Genomic DNA, 22,769 nt, shown 5'->3' on the forward strand with positions numbered 1-22,769 from the left:
GAGTACGCTACCTGCCTAATTTTCCCCAAGTGCTGTCATCTCTGAGTGGATTAGTCTTAATAATGTGGCGCACATTGGCATGGAATAGCGCTACAGTGCTAATGTATGCAGGGCTGTTTTGTAGAACATCCTTGCATTATGACTTCATTTCCATAAATCTAATTTGCAAAATTTCAACTTTTTTTTCCACTAATAGCTCAAGTAGCTGAAGAGTGGGGTGTCACACAGATGAATCCCAAAATATAAACATTAGAATTGTTTGCAGAGATGAAAAATCTAACAAAACTAGATTTGGTCAGTGGGGTGTGATCCTCATGATATCACTGACACAGAGCGCAGAAGTTGTAGATGCGAGAGAACAGAATTCGGCCGGTCTAGTGTCCTGCTTTGGTGAAAAAAGCCTATTAGTAAAAGAAGAGCATTAATCTCAGCGCGGTGGACAGAACGTGTTAGCTTTTCTGACAGCGTATTAATATCTCCAGGGCCTTTAATCAGGCCACAATGTCAGAGGATTATTTTAAGACCTGGTAGAAGCACTGGGGCGCCTCTCTGGATGAACCAAGATGAAAGACAGACTATACAACATCAGAGACAGAAAATGAGTTCATTACTGTAATTAGGCCTCTATTTCTCTCCCATCTCGCCATCTCCGTCCCTTCCCCCAGTTCACCCAGGCCGTGCATCTTAAACACCCATAATGGCAATGCATTACTCCGGTTAGCGAGGAGCTGTTCGTAAAGGAGACCGCCCACCCCCTCCATCTGCCGCCTGCCTTCTACAGACAGACACAAAGGAAAGGACAGAAAACAGCCTCCTTCGGGGTCACACTGAAGCAAAGATTCTGCTGACCAAGTAGCTTGTGGCACTCTCTGTTGGTTGAGTGAGTTGGGGGGGGTGGGATGTGGAATGAGACTTGGTACAACTGTGTGCATTAATCACTGTCACAGGGAAAGCAGCCAATATAAGAGGGGAAAGAGAAACACAAACCGCCATGTTCACAGACTTTTCCTGCCCCGTCCTCGACATTAAAAATGAACACCAGCTCGCCCTTTGTTGACCCCATGTAGCAGGAAAAACACAGAGACTGGAATGTGTGCTGTACATAAACAGACTAGGCTAGACTACTACAGATGTACGGATGTTTTTTTTTATCGCGGACTTGCACTTAGTCCCATTTTTAATATTAAGCGGTGACATAATGCTGTATTTTTTCCAAAACGGTTAACGACAAACACTGAGCTCTGATCTCCGAAACGGTTTCATCAGTGTTGACAGCATTACTCCCCTCTGTGTTATTCAGCTGCGCTTTTTTTTCACGCAACAGTTTGAAGTCATTCATGCTGTTTTGTTGTTATGCACTGAGATTACAGTATGTCAGTTTCTTTGTTCCTCTTGTTCCCAGTCATCCGTAAAAAGCCTCCGTTGGAGTGTCACCACTGATGAAGCTGTTTGTGCAGGTGGCACATTTTGATGTCACTTGCTTTAATTGTGAGTGTGAAAGGGCAGCGTTCAGTCAACAGTTCAACATTCGGGCGCTATCGTCGCATCTCTCCGTCACGCCTGGGTGAGAGGGCTGAAATGAGTTTTGATTGATCAGATAAATCTAAACCAAATATCCGTCAGTGAGAAGTCAAACATGTGATCAGCTGCTTGGGGATTTTCCCATTTTTTTTTTGTTTGTTTGTTTGTTTGTTTTAGACCTTCACATCAATCACATGTTGCCTTGAGGTGTTGAACATTTAGTGGTTGGAACAGTGGATTCAGCTACGGGATCTGATTTGAGATTTCCATTTCAGAACAATTTAGCGTAGTTATGAAAAGAGATTCAAACAAAACTAGTTTTATATCTTGGTACCGCAGATTTGTGGTATTTCCACAACATTTTCCCACTGGTTGGCACATCTTGCAGCTTTCCTTTTATCCGTCCTTTCTCTGCCGTCATACTTTTTAAATCCAAAATGCTGCCACACATCAGCTTTCAGGCCTTGCTGAGCCCTAAGAGTCGGAGCTTCTGACGTGTTTTGGATCCCCGTCACATGGGGACTAATCTCGTTGCGCCGTCTCGCTGGACCAGTCATACGAAACCAGTCTCAAGAGATATCTCATGACAGGATGCAGGAAATGGCATGCGTAGAAAGAATCGATTCAGGGATTTTGTGAATTGATTTCAGAGCTTTCAAATGAAGCTTAATTTGATTTGGAGCGTCACTTTTCTTTTTTTTCAAAGTCGGCGATAGATTCAGCTGAGGTCACTTTTCTTTCAGTCATACTTTAATCAGATTTAGAGTCATTCTTTTAAAGTAATTACCAAATTCACTCTACGCCAGATCTATGCATTAATTAAACCCCGTGAGATGGACGTTTACAGAGTGAAATCAGTGATGCATTTGTACACCAATCAGGCTTAACAGTATGGCCACCTTCCTCTCCCATTTGTCTCCAAAACAGTTGTGGCTCATCGGAGAATGGACATAGGTCTTCTGAGGGTGTCCTGTGGTGTCTTGCAGCAAAATGCTGTTAGTGGGGGTCTTTGGATCCTGTGGGTTGACAACAGGGTCTTTGTGGATCAGGGTTTTTCCTGCAATGCATCCCACAGATACTTTATCAGTTTGGGATGTAGTGAATTTGGAGGCCAGGTCAACACCTTGTGCTGTTCCCCATGTTTTTGGACTTGTTCCTACACTGTTTTTGTGTGTGTGTGTCTGTGGTGTGTCTGGTCTTGTCTAGGTGGGTGGTACGTGTCTAAATAACATCCACATGAATGCCAGGCCCAAAGGTTTCCCAGCAGAACACACTGTATTGTCACAGGATGATCAATGTTATTTACCTCTCCTGTCAGTGGCTTTAATGTTGTGGCTGATCAGTGTATATATGTGTTTCGTGTAATGAGTTGTGGGTGTGCCACATTTTAAAAAGGGAGAATTAACTTTGGTAACTCAGCTTGGCTTTATTTAGAAATAATAAAACCAATCTTCATACCCAGATCTACCACTTTGGCTTTTCAAACACAGGCACTGCCTGTAATTAAAAGAAGTGCCTGCGGTATTGTTCACTGCACTGCAGCCAGTCAGATACTACATTATTCATCATTTGCTGTTTGGAACAGACAAACATTTCCCAGAGCGGTTCTCATTATTACATTATACATTCACATCACACAACACATTGTCTTGCTGTCCGATCTTAGCCCTGTGTTAAATACAGTGTCACTACATTTTCCTGCTTGTTAACGACGCTCTGTTCGTAACCACGTCAGTCCATAACAGGGCAACTTGAATATTTTGGCATAGCTCAGAGGATATCCTTACCAGCCTATTCCTATGCATTTAGGTCATGCATGCATTAACCTGTATTTGGCCCATGCAGAAGTGAATACTTTATTATTAAAATGTTTCCAACTCCCCCCTAGTGTATTTGGTCTAGTCTGGCTTGCAGCTAATCTTGATGTGGCCCACATTTTCTTCCCAAAATAGTTTATCCTTAACAGCAAATGACAGAGAAATGTAAACAGTTGCTTGACTGTAGAAGCCATCATATGAAAGGTCTGCAGATGGAGCTGAAGCAAAAGACTGAGAGTGTGGTCCCACCGTCATCTATCACGTTCAAATCTTACTAAAAGGGTGTCTTTAACAAAGCTTATCGTCTTCCCCGAGGCGCTAGTGATTCTGTGCCATGTTCTGAATGATGTGGAGGGTTTACTTGGTAACTCGTGGGGTTTTCACATGCCTGCAGAGCTAGAAGAAATGAAGCACACCACTAGTCCCAAAGAACAAGAAAAAGACATTTAGGTCAATGTCGGCAGTCTCAGAGTCTGTGCTGCAGAGTGGTTTTGTGTCATCTCCCATGCCGACCTCAGTGTTTGATAGAGGAATCCAGTCTAACAGTCCTTTGCTGCCTCTAAACCCACACTATTATTGAGATCGAGGAAAGGGACATTCGTGTTTTCCTGGAAATGCTCATTTCTACTTTGTTTGTTTGTATTTTATTGACTGTGTCAAATTGTCAATCCACTGTTGGAAGAGGCTAAATGACCAAGCTGGCATTGTGCAGGGATACCACTAAGAGTTAAAAACCATGAGAGTGTGCAGTGTGTCTGTATCTTTAATTCCCAAGAGGAAGTAAGTTTGTTTTTTAAGGACAATCACACCGATGTTTTCCCTTCTCCTCACTGCCCACCAGTTAATGAATACATATGCTGACATCAGCTGTTTGTCAGTTTATTAGAACAAGTGGGACAGGGCAACTTTTGTCTTCTGAAGTTACAGGAGTGGAATAGATTCAGCCTTATACGTCAGTGAGTCTTACATTTCTGGTTTTTATTTGTCTCTTCAGGTCCTTGTTAATTTTCCTCCTAATCAACTGCATCAGATAAGAAGACAAATTGACGTTGAATATGCAAACCTATCCCTCCTGTACGATTTGCAGACTTGATGATGCTGCAAGCGGTTGGATCAGATATTGGTACATGCGAACATTTAGCTGAACATCTGCCTCTTGTTGCTGCAATTTGCTTCGCCACCATCTGTTAGGCATTGGCTGGAAGCACCAACAAAGATATACATCTAACTTGTTATAAACCCATAATGGCACCCTATCCTCCCAAATACACTAATTAGCTGTATTCAGTGATATGCTTGACATAGTTCCAAAACTAATATACCCCAGTGTACCCCATGGTGAGACTTTATTACAAGATAACAGGGTACAGACAATTTAGGTCAGAAGTATGATGGTTTTTGCAGCTGAACCCAACATCCCATGCTTCATTTTCAGGAATACACATTACTTTTCTTATGTTTCAAACAAAAGTGCCCCAGTTACAGTGTTCCAACCCACTTGCTGTGATCTAAACATTTTCTTCTGTGTTTTTGTTTCTGTGCCGTAGATCCAACTCTTCCAGCTGTCGTTCTGCATCGACGGCACGCTGTGAGAAAAGACTACGCTCCGCTGTGCCTCAGTGCTCCTCAGACGCTTGTCCTTGACATCCAAATGTTGTGTGTCGATTGCCATGCCGCCCGTCCTCTATGAGTTATGACGACGGCTGCCTCCCTGACTCAGGAACGAGGCTCCTCCTCCACTCACCAGTGCGCAAATCACATGATGTAATGAAGAAGGGTCTTGAAAGTCTACTCTTCAAGGAGTCTGCCAGCAGGATATGAGTATTTTGAGCCCTTTGACAGATAACAAATCAAACCTTGTGGGAATTGTGGGAAGCCCAGAAGAATACTCCAGAGTCATGCAGTCAGAGGAGCTATTCAGCAGGAAACTCAAAGCCCTGAATGGTGGCATGGGACCACCAGCCTCCAGCATGCAGGGGAAACCTGACGGTGCAGGCAAAACAAATGGAACTCCAGCAATGCCTAAAATGGGCGTCAGGGCCAGGGTGACAGAATGGCCACCGAGGAAAGATGGATGGGATGGGCGGCCTTCACCTAACTATCAGAGTGTTATACCAGTGTTTCAGAACGGCCAGCAGGAACATGCGGTGGAAATATTAGAACAAGGTGAGGCCGTCTGTCTGGAAGTGGACTACACAGATAAATACACACTGAGTGACCTTCTCAGCCACTCCCCGCTGAAAGGTCTCCACCCTATCCGTCAGCGTAGCAACAGCGATGTCACCATAAGTGACATCGACTCTGAGGACATAATGGACCAGCATGCTGTCAACCCAAACACTGGAGCCTCGCTGCACCGCGAGTACGGGAGCACATCTTCCATCGACCGCCAAGGCCTGAGTGGGGATGGCTTTTTCACCATGCTTAGGGGCTATCGAGTGGAAACCCTGGACCACCGTAGCATACCGCCCCTGGGTTTCCCAGAGTTGTTGCGTTGTGACGCATCCCTCTCCCCCAGCTTGCAAACAGCAGCACAAATCGCAAGGGGGGAGATAGTCCACATTCCAGGCTACGACTACATAGATAACTCTTTCCTCTACAGCCGTGAACCGGAGAAGTCTTTCATGAGGCGTCTTAAATCAGAGTCATCTGAAACATCTCTGTTCAGGAAATTGCGGACCATTAAGAGTGAGAGTGATGCCTTGCGGCTCTCGATAGAGGACGACCGGCGACCACTGAGCTTTCAGAAGTGCTTTGCCCATTACGATGTTCAGAGCGTGCTTTTTAACATCAGCGAGGCGGTGGCTAGCAGAGCTAACCTGAGCCAGAGGAAGAACACTACAACCGGGGCTTCGGCAGCCTCAGCTGGACTAGGGGCTGGGGCTTGTGGAGTGTCCGGAGGTGGACCCGTGACGGGACCTGTCGTCGGGGCAGATGGTGGAGCACCAGGATGTAGCAGTGGAAACCCGCCTATGTTTGAGTCTCCTCTGGGCAGCAGGGAGGACTTAAACCCCAAAGAGAACCTGGATGTGGACGAAGGCGATGGGAAGAGCAACAGTTTAGTGCTAAGCTGCCCACACTTTCGCAATGAGATCGGTGGAGAGGGCGAGAGGAAGATCTCCCTCTCCAGAGCCAACAGTGCCAACTACAGTGGTATGTCAGAGAGCTGCTCGTTTGAATCATCTCTAAGTTCCCACTGCACCAACGCCGGGGTCTCCGTGCTGGAGGTGCCACGAGAAAACCAGCCGATCCACAGGGAGAAGGTCAAACGCTACATCATTGAGCACATCGATCTCGGAGCATACTACTACCACAAATACTTCTATGGGAGAGGTAAGGACGGCTAAAAATAAACGTGTGATTTCAGAGTTAACAGGTTTGATGTGACGATGCAGGAGGATTAGTGTGACTCAGTGTTGAGGATTATTAAATTCTCCTGGCCAGTTCATTTCCTTGAAACAATACTGTGCACACAATCCTGTGAGTGTGAGTACCCAAACGAAACAGCCTCCCCTCATTGGGTCAGATATCTTGACGGCCCAGTTATTTTTGTAAGGCCGCATGAAATAAGGTCCAGAACAATAGCAGGCTTGTGTTGGGTGCGAGGGTGTGTGTTTCACTTCCTCGGCAGAGGAGCGGTCATGTCCTCCCTGTGATATTACGCCGGTCCCTGTGGAGAGACTGTGATTAGTCATGTGAGGAGAGAGAGGTGAGCGGGAGAGTGTGCTGCAGCTGTTCCCAATGGGGACTGCGGGGTTATGAGGACCCCTCCTATGAAACTTAAGGGTCAACAAAGCTGCGCCAAGGTCCCAGCTCCTCTCATTAAAACACCTATGTGACTGACGCTGGAAATACCACGCCGACCCCGACCCATCACCACACTATACATATCTGTTTTTCCCACTGTCTGTGGCTCTGTGCTTGCAGCTCTCAGCAGATTGAATTACCCCTCCTTAAGCCCTCCCCCAGAAAACAGCTGCTTCACCTTTCACACCCTGAAATTCCTGACCTTCTTCAAAAAGATACTAAAAAAATATTCCCGGGTGTGACTGTGTAACATCTCTCAAGGCTCTGCTTACAGTCAGGCTGAATGGACCTTCGAGCTTAGCCTGATAATCATTTACCCTGAAATGTTTCCTCATTCATCACTCATCCTAAAACTGGTGCGTTTCTGTGTGTTTAACCTTTTTTTTTTTTGTAGCGACACAGGACAATTTATAGCTGACATGCCCTGCCATACTGTCAGTTTCCATTTTGATGTTATGGCATTTAATGGAAGTTGTCTTTTTCACAGTGTGTGGATGTAGCTTTTGCCCTTTTTTTCATGAGGCGTTTTATTGGATAGACAAGTCTGTCATCACCTGTGCTTCGCTGCATGCACACTCTCACGCAGACATGACCATGTGTCACCACTTTAGGGCCGAGCTTTTATCAACCTGGGCCCAAACATTGATCCTATTGATTGCCTAAAGCCTGAAGCCCTTCTTCCCATAGCAACAAGCTGTCCTAATGGGCACAACGTTTCGTCCACGCCAAAAGCGCCAACCCCAGCTCTATACAGGGCACGGTTACATATTCTATATGACCGTAAAGTTCAGAGCGCCAAATGCAAAAGGGCATACAGTGCAGAACTTTTCCAAAAATTTTAAAGGCACTTCTACAATGTGGAGTGACAGGATAGTCAAGGAAGGGGCATTACTGACATGACATGACAATCAAAGTCATCCACTGTGAAACCTTTGGCAAATTGTCAACACCATGTGATGTGCGCCAATGACATGTTAAAAAAAATGTGTTGACAAAAAGCTTTCCTCCATAGTCAACACTGTCTCACTCACTCTGGATGCCCAGTGGCCTGCTACGCAAGACAACCCCCGTACCACCATTTGACCTTATGCCTCACAGAGCATTTCGCCTCAGTCCAATGTCCCTAACAAGCCATGCATTCCTCAGACAGTTAACCCTGCTTTGCCCCCGTTCAGTTAATTTCATATTCATGCTCACGAGAGCGTTGATGCCACAGTGACAAGAACCGGCACATTTCCACCGTTTATGCGCGGCATGGGTGTGCAAGATCTAAATTGCAGCGTAAATCTCTTTACGAGCGTTAGCACTTGGTGTCCCCATCGAGATTTTTCTTTTGTTGGCTGTTGGATCGAGGTCTTTTTCTCGGCTTTTGCCCGGATTAGAGAGTGTTTGCTCAAGGCACAGCTATGTGTGTGCGCAAAGCTCTGCTCCTGTCCGTTTCCTAAACACACATGCGCACAGCTATAATAACAATAATGAGGTCAATACAGAAATTAGCGCTGGCTCTTAGAATGCTTACAACTTGCAAGGCTAAAGTAACCCCTCTAGTGTTTACTGAACGTTTCGTTAAATCGCACAAAATAAACAGCTGGGGAAAAAAAACTGTCTTATAAGAAATGTGATAAAAATATTCAGCATCTTGGGAGCTTTAGTATTATCAGTAAATTTCATGGCAGTCTGCCTCTTAGATTATTATAAATTTACTGTGAAAATTAACATCTACACCTGAGGATGTTTAAAGAGGAACATGTTATTGAGTGCGTGCATGAAAAAAGAGTTCATCCTTCAAGAGCATGAAGGCGATAACGAAAAGACATGAAAATCATCTGCCTGTCACGTTGGAAATTTTTGCTGGAGAGGGGTTATGCAGGGTTATGAAAAGATTAGGAGTGCTATGAACATCCCCAGGATATTTCTATAAAATCTGACAATCAATATTTGTGATAACGTGCCAGGGGATACATTAGTAATTATAATAACGCCCTGTAACATTTTATATGATCTCTTGTGTGGGACTAATGGATGTACTGATGAACACACTCTAATGGTTTCCCATAGTATTTGGTAGATGTGAGGGTAAAATTCCTCTTTAATTTACATATATTGTGACCCAGTGTGCAACAAATTCATCATTAATGCTAAATATTAAAACAAAGCACCGTTCAGGTCTGTAATGACTCACTGTGTGTTTGCACTGGGAGAAATTTGAGGCTGTGTTGCGGTATCTGGGTCAGCGATGGGTCAGAGTGTGTCAAAAGTTACTGGCCTGAATTTATTTTTACCTTTTTAGATCCCAGCACCACAAGCCAGAGCTCCAAGGTTCTAATCCAAAGTGAATCCATTTCAAATCAGCACTAGACACTTTTGTCTCTAGGTAATCGGTGTCACAGCTCGGCCGTAGTCGATCCTCAAAGCATTTTTATGTAATTAAATAGCTACATAAACAGGGCTGTTGATATTCTGCTGAAGCAAAAGCACCGATCTGATTTAGATGTGAACAAGGTTATAAATTATGAATGTTAAAATGCAATAGTTTTCACAACTGGAAGATTTCTTAGACATAATGTTTTTTTTTTTTTTTTACATAATGAATAATTAATGCATTCCTTAACGTGTGTGTAATTTGAATTTTTTTTTGTTCCCACCTCTAGAGCATCAAAACTATTTTGGGGTAGATGAAAATCTGGGACCGGTTGCAGTCAGCATCCGCAGGGAGAAGCTGGATGATGGAAAGGAGAAAGAGGGAATGCAGTACAACCATCGAGTCACCTTCAGAACCAGTCAGGTAAATGTAACCTATTATTGTATGCATGGTGGGAGAAACCTGCATGGCTTGTCACTCTATAAAGAATTGTTTACCGGCTAGAACATGAACGCTTCTTATTTCTCATACATCGCATTCACAGAGACACGTTAAGGTCACTCAGCTTAAGGCTCAGTCAAGCAGCACACGGGTCTGGGAATGCTTCAGTAGCCCCGAAAACAAGGAGACTTCTCTCAGCTCCCTGAACTTAAATCTGCTCCAAGCACCCTAATGTGTCCAGTGATTCTGTGCCAGTTGTGACTCAGTTGGCCAGTCAAGCAAACAAGGAAACAGTCCACCAGAGTTCACACTCCCCACTCGCGCGCGCTCACACACACACATATGCACACACGCCGTGATTAATCCACCAACTTGGATGCACAGTCTCGGTGTCTCTGGTGGCACCGAATGCTCTCCTTGATTGATGCTGGGTGGTCTCATTCACTGAATAATTCAGGTGCAACAGATGCGTCAGGAAGGAAAATGTCACTGATATCCAGTACCGTCCTCGGTTTAAAGTACCACTCCCACGATAAAGCAAAGTATCTGGGTCACTGTAGTCCTGCGTTTCGACTCCCATACCATTGGTCCGTCTATTTGCATGTATTCCTATCATTTAGCGCCAGCCCTCTCTCCGCTTGTCCATCCCACACCCACTCTCCCTTCCTCTCTAAGTCAGTTAAGTAATCTTCTTAACTCTCTGTCGGACAGCCATTGACTGCTGACACTCACGTCCACGGGGTGTGCTGATGGAAATGAGATTTACGAGTGTAAATGTGTCCGCTACGTACCACAACAGCAACCCCGGTTTACAGAGTGGGTGATTTCAAAGCTGTTTATTTTACAGGAACTGTGGTGCATTAATGGTCTTAATAGTGAAAAGAAAAACACTTAACATCAAGTGCTCAGTTAGCCTGTCTTAATTATTTAGGATGTGAGCTCTAAACGCTGATGCTGACCAGTGGAGTCATAACACAGTAGAGTGTACCCTTACTTTGTGCAAGTAGAGCTGGACGTGTCGCACCACAGACATTTAACCATTTAAATCATCTGTCTTTCCCGTTAGCTGACCACCCTCCGCGGAGCCATCCTGGAAGATGCCATTCCCTCCACGGCAAGACACGGTACGGCCCGCGGGCTGCCGCTCAAAGAAGTGCTCGAATACGTCATCCCCGAGCTGAACATCCAGTGTCTGAGGCTGGCCCTCAACTCTCCCAAGGTCCCGGAGCAGCTTCTCAAGCTGGACGAGCAAGGGGTCAGTACACTTGAGATGTCCTGTCCTGTCGCGCTCAATGTTTTCGAATGCTACCATAGTTGAGTTAACAGCACCGGAGCAAATCTGCGGTCAGATACCTCGATGTTTACAGTAGGAGCAGCTCGGGATATATGGCTGTTTTGTTTTCTGTAAAATCTACCATTTGTGGCTTTTTGTGGAAAGTTTCCGTGCCGGACACAGTGACTCGCTATAGAGTCAGCGCTATTAGGGCTGCCGCCCAACACTCCAGGAAGTCACTGCCCTCCTTTCAAGAAATGGTTCATCCCGTACCGTCCTCGTAAAACCACTTTATTGTTCTTTGTTTTTTACTAGAATTTTGCACAGATGAAGCAAATAACATTTAGCGCATTAATTGGGAAGCAGAGTGGCGCTCCTTATGCTAGGCTGAGCATAACAAACAGCTGCTGGTTTTGCCTTTTATTCAATCTGCAGATACGAGCGCGGTACCTCCTCATTTAACTCCACAAAATACACGCCACCTAAAATGTCAGGCTGCTCCTGTGAGGAAGGCGCAGTCATAGCTCATTCACTCCACGAGCATTTTTAGATGTCTCATTTGGAAGCCATTAGTTCCACATATCTGTATTAGAAATAATGTTACGGCTGAATAAAAATGACTGTCTGCGCTTATATTGCTGTATATTTATCCGGCGTCTTTGACATTTGCACAACTGGGAACGGATTAACTTCAGATAGCAGGAACCTTTGTCCCATACGTGGGCTGCTTATTTTAGATAGATTAACACAGGCTCCCGGGTGGAGGCATAAGGCAGACAGTCTCACACTTAAATAGCGTCAATGTAAATCCCACGCTCTCTGCAGCTCTCTGACACACTCGTTCCCCTGATGGGACGCTCAGGCACAACCTGAAGCAACACACTTTTGACAACTTACTTCATCTGAGAGCAGGTGATTTAGTATTCTACCTAGATGGCGGAGGGTGTCATCTCGTATTATCTCCATTTGAGTAAAATTACTAATATTATTATGGGCTCTCTATATTCACAGGTGTCAGAGAGATTCATTGTGTGATCTTAAGACCTTTAATTTCTCATCTGATGAAGCCGCAAGACGGAAAGGACGGCGGTAGATTTAGCCGGCGCTGCACTTCTCATTAGTGCAGTTTAATTTGTTAGCATGTAACCATTCTTTCTGTTGATGGGGGGGAAAGGCTCTTGAAAGAAAGCATCAGCTCTTGTTTATCAGGATCCATTATCGACATAAACAAGGGCGGCGTAATGTCCTCTCTGAAACAAGTTAAATGCACTCTGGACGGCTTAGTAAGTTCTCCCTGACATATTTGAGAGGAATGACACAGGATGTGTTCACCTGCCATAAAACTCGCAATGCCTTTGGTATGAGAGACTGTCTGCAGATACAGACTTTGATATGAGAACGAAACTGACACTTGAGGTAAAAAAAGAAAAAAGAAAAAAAAGGCAATGAAATAATATAAGAAACTACTTTGAGAGGAGGAGAGCCCAGCTTGAGTGGGGCTTAATGCTCTTCCAACTGGCACTCCTCCTCATAGACCTCAAACTAAACGCCCAGTGGAGGCCAGTTTTATATTTGGACATCAGTAGTTTTGTACACCCCTGTTTTATTCATTAATGTCCTGCTTGCAGTGCAAATGTTTGATATGTGAAGTGCCCCTTAATCTGCCTTTTAACCAAGCTGGACTTAGATGCCCCCCCCCCCCCACCCCCTAATGGATAAGAAGAACTGTAGCATGGAGATCTGTGCAGAAGCTTTTTTTTGTATGTTTCAGTGTATAATTTGCTTCTACCACCCGTAAAGAGCTTAGATGTTTTGTGTGTGTGTGTGTGTGTGTGTACATACACAAGCTGATTCGGAGATGTTGCCCTTTTTTTGTTCTCGAGTGTCTTGAGTGTGTTAAATGGCTTCTTTCGCCGTGAACAGAAAGCACGCAGGGTGAGTGAGAGTATCCTGGAGCTGGGCGGCCTTCATAATATCCCAATGATCGGCTCCACAGAAAGAATGCCCCTGAAAGCTGGGCTGCAAGTCTGTAGGCTGTAATGGCCCTGGATGTAAGAAGAGAACAAAGCATACGCGAATGCATTTTAGATGACATTGTAGATCACAGGCTGCGTGCAGATGGACTGGAAAAGCCATTAGGCGGTCAATCAGATTTGGAGGTTTTAGGTGATAGAAATCACACAGGATAAATGTTTTTAAAAGAAAGCGGTTGATATTTAAAGTGTATCTCTGGTTTCCATCTAAATGCTAAAATCTCCTAATGACAGTTAATCAGCTTTAAAATTAAGATGTCATATTCCACTTTAATTCATAATTCTTGAGAATAAAAGAAGGGATGTAAACCAGATAGAGGCTTGCCTGCAGGCGTCCGCGTGCACCGTTAGAAAATGAAACATGTAATGGTGTTTGATGACGGCAAAGACAACATCAAGGAGGTCAGAGAAAGGCTACTAATCTTTGCTGTCTCAATTGCCGTTGAACAAATTACCTTCTTCTTAACCTGGAGAGCTAATCTCGGCCGCGGCGCTTTTCGATTCGTTCAACGCTCTCAAAAGCGGTCAAAAAGGAAAGTCTTTGCAGGTCCATAAATCAATCCCAATGCCCAAAGCGACGCAGCTCAACTCTGAAGTATAGTTCAAGCTTAAGTGCAATTTGTTCCACGCGTTCAAGAGCCTAATCTACCACCTACGGAGGCTGTTATTGCGCCATAACAAAAAACACGGCTCCTATATGTAAATCAACACCCTGTCATGATATTGAAAGTTGAGGAATTCTACTACCGACCGGTATATTCCCCCTTTGTAGATGTTTTTTTGCCGCAGGCCCTAAACACGTCAGCTCAAAAACCCCACAAACATTTTGTGAAATGGTGCATGACGATTGTAGACAGTTTTTTTTATGAGCTATGTTTCGGTTTTCTCCTGCATCAGGACACTGCACTGCAGAGACAGATGCTACAGCGGTGCTGAATGGTGTGTTAGGACACTGCTTTATCCCTCAGGTGCATCTCATTGCTGTCAAGGGAGAACATCGGCCTAAATTCTCCCCCAATTTTTCCCTCTATCTGTGTTTGTGTGTGTGTGACTCATTTATTTTTAAAAAGAAAATAAAAACGATCAGGGCCACCATCTGGATTGAAAAAAAGAGACAAACACAGAGAAACAAAATTACTGCTTCACATAACTCAGATTTTTTTGGCAAGGTGCGTTAAATGGGATAAAGCTGTTAAATTAGCTGCGCCACCTTACCCAGACAAAAAAAAAATAAAAAAAGAGACATCAAAGGCAGTCACACTATAAACTTCACCTTAGCTCCACTAATCTGTATATGTGTTATGTGTCCTGGCGTGTTTGCACTTTTCAAGCAGCGACACATTCGCACCAAAGGGCAATGCGATTGTCCTCGCCACTGGCCGGTCTGTCAAGGGGTTAAGTGAGTCCATATAATACGGGATGAAAAATAGAAGACCTCATCATTGCGCATCATACCATTTCCACTGGGCTTGATGGTATAATAGCTTTCCCTCACCGCGGGAGCTTTAGTGCAGAGCAGACTGCCTGATAGAGGAAGTCACCATGACAACAGTGTCAGGAGCGCACTGGGAAATGATAACCTGTAACAGAGGAAAAGGACAATACCAATTTGTTTCGGTATATAGACCCTTCATTGTCTTTCAGGCTCAGGGAAAACTTTTCAACATGATGCATTGACCGTGGGCCTGAATGAAGGTGCAGCTGTGAACACTGGACAACAGGTGCCAGCCACGGGGAGCTATTTTTTCATATACATATATATATATATATATATTATATATTTTATTTTTTTTTCCCCTCTTTTGACTCTTATTCTTGGCCGGCATTAGAGTGCTTTAAGACATAAAAGATTCATGTTGGTGGAGAGGGCTTGCCTCTCGCCACAAGAAGAATCACTCTGGGTGTTTTATTTCTTCCTGTCTCTTCAGGAGACAAGTTCATATCACATCTGTCATTTCCAGATAATATTAATGCTCGCAGAGAAAAACCTGTGAGATTTGGCTGTTCTGTGACTAGATATTCCTCTTTGTGAATGGGGCATACAGTTTATCTGTACCGTGACGCGCTGCCTGTGCAGTGACTTAATCAAATGTATTATTTGGGGTCTATCATTGGGGCGCTGCTTCTTAATACACACACTTCTTAATACAATACACTGCGACACAGAGGATTTACCAAACACGTTTTCCTTTCTACGAAGGAGGTCTTTCAGAAAGGATTTAATGCTATTACTGGCAGTTTATGCAGTGTTCTTCCATAAACCAGAGCTATTCTACGATATGTCTGTAATTCACTCCCTCGTTTCTCCACAGCTGCTCTTAAGTAGCAGCTAATAGCTTGGCTTGATTTATGCTCCTCTCAGAGCTCCTGAGAGTTCAGGGCTTGGCTTTGCGAAAGGGGGATTTCAGCTCTCTCCTAGAAAGGTTATGAAGACCTTCTGCCTTAGCTGTGACATGATGGAAAGTGGGTACTCGCACGGTTTGAGCACCTAATGTACAGTGTGCGCCACACACAGTACGAGTGTGGTGTGTGATACGCATCAGCGACAGGAAGCAATGCTTACTCACCGAGTGTCTGTGTACGTTCCTTATTTCAGCTAAGCTTCCAGCACAAAGTGGGAGTGCTTTACTGCAAGGCCGGCCAGAGTACAGAAGAGGAGATGTACAACAACGAGAGTGCTGGACCAGCGCTGGAGGAGTTCTTGGATCTGCTCGGCCAGAGGGTGCGCCTCAAAGGCTTCACTAAGTACAGAGCTCAGCTGGATAACAAGAGTAAGCTAAAACACACATCACACACACCAAGATAAACATTCACAAAGTCCAAGCCCACACACTTCTAATCTTGCTGAGTGCAGATGCGCTGCTATGTTTCATATTACTTTTCGGGGCATAAGTAATATTTTTTTTATTTATTTTTTTTTTAAGCCTGTATATTTTTAATCTTGATTTCTGCTCAGTTGCATCATCAGGTTATCTAATGAAGCCTATGCCCTTGACTACCCTGTCGTCTCTTGCAGCTGACTCCACGGGCACGCACTCTCTTTACACTACCTATAAGGACTATGAGCTGATGTTTCACGTGTCCACCATGCTCCCCTACACACCGAACAACAGACAGCAGGTCAGTAAACTATCGACTTCACGCTCAGTCCCCCCCCCCCTCCCTACAGCAGACCACCAAGTTTGCTCCTGTGGATGTTGAGCCGGTGCCTAATGGCTGTAAAAGTCCCCGAGAAGCTTCCTCCCTCCAATCCCAACTCCTGCCAATCTTCCCCAGAGACTCAATTTGCCACGGTAATGATCTATCAGTTGAAAGCACGAGCGTTGCCACGGCGACGGTACCCCCCCCACCATAGTAGGATTTTAATCAATGCGTCCCCAGGGGCTGGGCCTGGCGTGGTATTAGATGGGCCCCCGTGTCCGTCTGCGCTAACAAGTGGAATTAAGTGGATGTAGCGGTGGACTTGTGAGCGATGGGCCGATAAAACGAAGATTACGGAGGTTCACCTTATTAGCCACTGCCCTACTTGTATGAAAGTACTTTTTGAGCCCATAATAAAACCTTAGGGTACAATCCTGTTTACTGAAGGAGGCAGTGAGTGAGGGAGCGGAATGAGGCAAGAGCTGCAGCAAAGACATCAAGTGTCTCTGAAGGCTGTGACTCACCGAGCCGACTGTCAGACGTTGGCTGGTGTCGTGTCTTCTGTGTCTATGGCCCCGGTTTTGGCAGCGCGTCCCGCACCATTGGCGCTAGTCAGACCCCATGATGCCTCCTTCTTCAGCCGATTGAACATGTCAAAATAGTCAAGAGGGTACGCGCCTCTTCTTTTAACTCTTTATCTAATCTGAACATTAAAATACAGAAATGTTTTCACGACAGCATGGAAACCGTAGACCAGCCGACTAGCGTGATGCAGCAGAGACCAGCTCTGCGGAAGGATTTTCGCTCTTCTGAGCTTCACAGCTAATAGTAGCTCTCCTTGTTTCCGTTTGAAAGCTGAACACACATTAAGAAGAGCTATTTCCTCTGGCACAGACAAAGAACACACGTGCCAACTGGCTGCAGTCTTTGATAGTAGTAGTTTTATGTTGGTTGGCCCTTGTCTTTATTTTGATGTGTGTGTGGGTTTTTTTTTTTTTCTCGTCTTCCAATTGTATTTTGCAGAGTAGCATAGTTTAATGTAATCCCTAACGGTAATCTTCCAGCATTTCCAAGCGGAGCCTGCACCACTCATCTCTTTTATCCTTTCCAATTCACCTCTGTTCCTCCTAATCCCGCTTGTTTCAGGACCCTCCTGACCCTCGCTGACAGCCTAATACCAAACAGAGAATGAGGTTAACTACCTGCACAATTCAGCAACACAAGTTGTAGAAATTGAGTTTGGTCGAATGCATCCCTACATCCAAACATCCTTCATTAAATTAGCTGAATATGTCTCTTCTACCAAAAAAAAAAATCATTTTCAGTATGGAAATATAGTGGTAATTCTGTCAAAAACTAAAAGTGCAAGTTAAATCATAGGATTTGTTTCATTATTGTGATTCTTATGATGTTGTTTAAGGGTTTGATCCAAAAATGACTTGGAAACACCTAAAATCACATTATGTCACAAATCGTTTAATCACAGTAAGTAAAACTAAAAGTCAGTGTGTGTTTATTATAAAGGTATGCCTTACCCAGTCTGGTATTGACCAATATACCAGACTTGAGACTTATCAAGGCTCAAGATAGCAAATGTTTGCCAAGTAAAGATAGATATTCTCTGGGTTAGTTGTCTTATCTCGCTCTTATCTCTAGAAAAAAAATGCACAGTCATATTCTAACATCGATCTTCAAAAAGTAAATGTGTTTTTAAGCTCTTTCACTCTTGAATTGTGCTGTATTCATCCTCTGTCTGATGCCCTTTTTTTTTTTGTTTTGTGATATTTTTACAGTTGTTAAGGAAGAGGCACATTGGCAATGATATCGTTACCATAGTATTCCAGGAGCCCGGGGCCCTTCCTTTCACTCCAAAAAACATCCGCTCTCATTTCCAACATGTGTTTGTCATCGTCAAGGTCCACAACCCCTGCACTGATAACGTTTGCTACAGGTAAATAAAACCACAATGCACCTCGCCTGCAAAGCTCTTCAGAAATATTACACTCTGGTGGGTAAAGAGTTTAAAATGATTATGCTCAAGACCATTTTGGTGAATGGGTTAATCTTTCAGTGTGCTTTGCATAAACGTTTTCATGCCAAATGGATCCGCTTTTAAGAGAACTTAATTTGAAAGAATAATAATGATAGCTTGCAGAGCGCTTTCTGCGGTTTTTGTCATGACTTCATAGTAATGTGTGGAAAAAATCACAAGACTCTTTTGATCCGTTCAGTGATGATACGGTTAATTATCTTTAGAGACACCTTGAAATTATGACTTATGGCTCTGTCCTCGAGTGTTTCTAAAGTCAAGATGATGCTTGCTAATAACATAGCAGTTGTTGAACAGCGTGCGATTAGTCTGAGCTCCTCTAAGTCTCACTAGAGATAATTTCCCGAAAGGCCATGTAATTTTAACACTCCTCGAACTCCTCATTATACGTACAGTTCAATACATTTTTTTCACTTCTCGTAATTTTCTCCCGACACCGCCTTTGATTTACGGCTCCATTCTTCTTTTCCAGCGTGGCTGTGTCCAGATCTAAAGACGTGCCTCCCTTTGGCCCCCCTATTCCCAAGTCTGTAACTTTCCCAAAGTCAGCAGTTTTCAGGGACTTCCTGCTTGCAAAGGTCATCAATGGAGAAAACGCTGCGCACAAGTCGGAGAAGTTCCGCGCCATGGCGACCCGTACGCGGCAGGAGTACCTGAAGGACTTAGCCGAGAACTTTGTCAGCACGGCTACTATAGACTCTGCCGTCAAATTCAGCTTCATCACCCTCGGAGCCAAGAAGAAGGAGAAGGTGAAACCCAGGAAGGATGCGCATCTCCTCAGCGTGGGGGCCATCACCTGGAGCGTCCGTGCCCGGGACTTCGGCCAGTCGATGGACGTGGACTGCTTGCTCGGTATATCCAACGAGTTCATCGTCCTCATTGAGGAGGAGTCAAAGAATGTGGTCTTCAACTGCTCGTGTCGCGACGTCATCGGATGGACCTCAGGGATTATGAGCATTAAGATCTTCTACGAGCGCGGGGAGTGTATTATGCTATCCGCCCACGACAACTGCGGGGAAGACATCAGGGAAATGGTGCAAAGACTAGAGGTAAGACCCTTAAAGGCTCAACTGTAATAATCTCTTTGTCATCTAAGAGGTCTTAACGTCGGCTGGATTAAATCTTAGAGCCGACTTGCTGATTCTTTTTTGTGTCCTCATATTTCGTGCCCCCCTTCAGCACCACTATCAGACCCCTACCATACATACATTTTAGTGAGCACATGGCATTAGATTGAACCCTCTCACAGAGGGACCCATTCATCCAGCCAGTTTGCGCTGTCAGTGGCTAATTGAGGGTTTTTTGATATGATGAGCACATTACTGTGAAAACCATTAAGCCATCTATAACTGGTGTGTCAGACACTGGAGAGGTGCTCTCTCCGCGTTGGCATTAATACACAAAAAGAAAAAAAAAATGACTGAAGATGATGAGGTTCAGCAAAACTAATGATCAAAGGGCGTCTTTGTGATGTAGGACAGCTTCACACTTTCAAAAAACAAGTCTACTGCATCCACATAAAGTAGACTAATCTCCCTTTGCATTTGGTGCACCTTCGGATAGGATTTCAGTGTCCTTTCCTGTCTGCTCACTCCCATCCATCAATTTCTTTGTAAGAAATGTGTGGAATGTGAAAGGGGGTTGTTCTTGGCCTATTACTGGATAATTTCTTTTTGATTACAGCCATGCTGAATATTGATTATATGGACTTTTCTTAAGGATCAAAAACTCCTTGTTGTAATTTTACTCCTGTTGTATTTCTATACAACAAACGCACAGGGGGCAGTTCTCATAACACATGGAGAAGTAATCCGTCATCTGAATGGCCTAGTAAATCTATTAAACAGTTATTGCCCTCTACATAGATGGCTTATGAAGGAAAATGACTGCCGTTACTTGAAATCGTTCCGCTTTGGATGGTTGTGGTCTCTCTGTGGTGAAACAAGGCATTCTGCAAATATTGCTCTTGCCACATTAGCTTTACAGCTCACCGCAATCCTTGTCATTTTATTTTCATCTTTATGTCAGCAAAACTGTTGTTTACTTAACCTATATATCTGCCCTGTCAAGTCTCATGCGTCGCAACCCTACGCGGAGTTTCCGCCGCCGCAGTTTTCTCTTTCCCCTGCGTTTCCCTTCCTCAGCTGAGTGAAGTGCGAATGTGGCTCACTGGATTAACCCAAAACCCACTTGTTTGGATTGTGCATCGACGGGGGTGTCACTCGAGTGAGAAACTGTAACGCACACTCGGAGTCCAAAGGGGATTATGGACCTCCTGTTGATAGCTTTCTTTGGCTCGCTGCACAGATTCAGCAGAGGTGTACGGTCAACTGTTTGGGCCGCACGTTTGCAGATGTTGTCCTGTTCCAGATCAGGGTAAACCATTATGAAAATTCGCAGCCTTTTAATAATAAAAATAAATAAATGAAGCCAAAGCCACTGCCTGCACCGGTCAGTTCATTTAATGGAGTGAGAGATTACAGATGATAGGATTTTGGCCCACTCTTGTATTGGAGGGATGTCTGTGTGCAGGTAATGGAGGAGGCAGTTTAATCAGGACACCAACCTAGATTTTAAAGGGGAGGAAAAGAAACACAGACACATTTTTTTTGGGTCTGACAAACTAAGAATAGAGGACACTTGGCCTCATACTACTCCACTCCTATAGAGAGCTTCCCACTTAGTCCTCTCATCCCCATTTTGTATTTCAGCCTCGGCCATCTGTACGAATCCACGGTTACACTCTGTGATTTTGGGGCCAAGTGGGTATAGGTGTCTTGAAGTCACGGAAAAAAAAAAAAGAAAAAAAAAATCTATCTTGCCATGCTCCTCAGCCTGGATGCTGTAATATGCTCCTCATGTCACTGCATGCGCTTGTTTTTCCTGTTCCATTTTCCACGCTGCTTTTTACCACACCTCTAATCAGACGACCTTTTGTTTCCCTTTAATAACATTGAGCTTGAATCCTAAAATCCGAACCTGAGCCGTGCCTGACCTTATTCGCGCTGGCTCCCCTTGCACTTATCCCTCACAGTCCCTTTTTGGCAGCCTCATCAACGGTCTTGAAGTCTTCAAATAAGCTGCAGCCAACAAATCAGTGTTTCGGCTTTCAACATGGGAGTAAGAAATTTTTTCCTGCTTACAACCTGAACAGGATTCCTCTGAGGGCTGCGGCAGGAGCAGATTGCTTTTATTATCATGTTTCGCAGAGGACGCAGTTGCTCAGAAGAGCTTACGAAGTTGAATGAGCGAAAGTGAATATGCACACGAGCACGTGGCATTCCGCTTATCCCGAAACCACACAAACTTGAAGAAGCGTTTAACATAATTAACCTTTGAAGGACACAGGTGTCATTCAGTGGCTGATCCACTCGTCATACAAAAGGACGTAGCAGGATATATTAGCATTTGTGATTAGCCAAAGGGCATCACATCCTCATTTACTATGCTAATCTCCCGTCACATTTACTGTCCACTTATCCACGGGATTTGTGAGGAAAGTGTCTCGGGAGAAGCTCGGGAGAAGTATTAAAAAGTGAGTGGCTGTTTGTGTTACTCATCCAGACAGTGGAGGAGGAGGAGGAGCAGCAGCAGCAGCAGCAGCAGTAGGCACGTTTGGATATGAGCTGACCGTGCATACTCCCAAAGGTGTCTGTGTTTTCCTAAATGTCCCAGAGGTTGACTCGAGTCATGTTTCATTGGAAGGATTTGCAGGCTGCCGGACCTGTGATGTAATGCGAACTAGAGTGAACAGATTGCCCCGCCGTAACAGACAAAGGAGCCCGGCGGGAGAGGACAACTAAAAGCTTTGTGATGGGGTCCTGCTCTCCAGGGTGTTGCTGAGCTGGGTGGCCACATGTTCAGCTTTTATGGGACAAGTCATCTTGGCCTTGGTGCCTTAGATGCAGTTTGTTTGTGTTGTTTCTTGGGGGAAATTACAGACAATGCATGTGCTGTACGCAGCAGTGGGTCAAGAAATAGAGAGAATGGACACTGACAAGACAGTTTATTAGGCACGCTAGTAAAAACAAATGCATGAAATCACCCTTTACAATGGTCATAGCATCTACTTTGTTGTCTTTGTCCATCTGTATGATCATAGTGGAGGATGTAATTTGTGTTGCTGTTAAAGTGAATTCAATTAAACCCTAAAGTCTTTCCATTATTTAGCCCATGGGGTTGTCAAAATAATACAAACGCATGTCAGTACAATAATAATAATAATGCATTGGTTTTATATAGCACTTTTCCATTAGATGCTCAAAGTGCCTTACAATTGAATGCATTATTCATTCGCTCACACACAGTCACACTCTGGTGGTAG

General features: G+C 44.4%; 1 protein-coding gene across 5 annotated transcripts in view; it reads left to right on the plus strand.

Moving 5' to 3' along the window:
• The window catches only part of LOC125018713 (signal-induced proliferation-associated 1-like protein 2), a 79,283-nt gene that overhangs the window by 23,742 nt on the left and 32,772 nt on the right, over window positions 1-22,769 (plus strand). For all 5 annotated transcript variants that reach the window (XM_047602898.1, XM_047602901.1, XM_047602900.1 and 2 more), the window contains exons 2-8: window positions 4,886-6,671; window positions 9,797-9,930; window positions 11,015-11,203; window positions 15,851-16,025; window positions 16,271-16,374; window positions 18,189-18,346; window positions 18,918-19,494. In XM_047602898.1, the coding sequence (XP_047458854.1) occupies window positions 5,156-6,671; window positions 9,797-9,930; window positions 11,015-11,203; window positions 15,851-16,025; window positions 16,271-16,374; window positions 18,189-18,346; window positions 18,918-19,494 (2,853 nt within the window). In that variant the 5' untranslated portion in view covers window positions 4,886-5,155. The remainder of the gene's footprint in view (window positions 1-4,885; window positions 6,672-9,796; window positions 9,931-11,014; window positions 11,204-15,850; window positions 16,026-16,270; window positions 16,375-18,188; window positions 18,347-18,917; window positions 19,495-22,769) is intronic.

This window comes from Mugil cephalus, chromosome 13, assembly GCF_022458985.1.
Source record: "Mugil cephalus isolate CIBA_MC_2020 chromosome 13, CIBA_Mcephalus_1.1, whole genome shotgun sequence".
Taxonomy (NCBI): domain Eukaryota; kingdom Metazoa; phylum Chordata; class Actinopteri; order Mugiliformes; family Mugilidae; genus Mugil; species Mugil cephalus.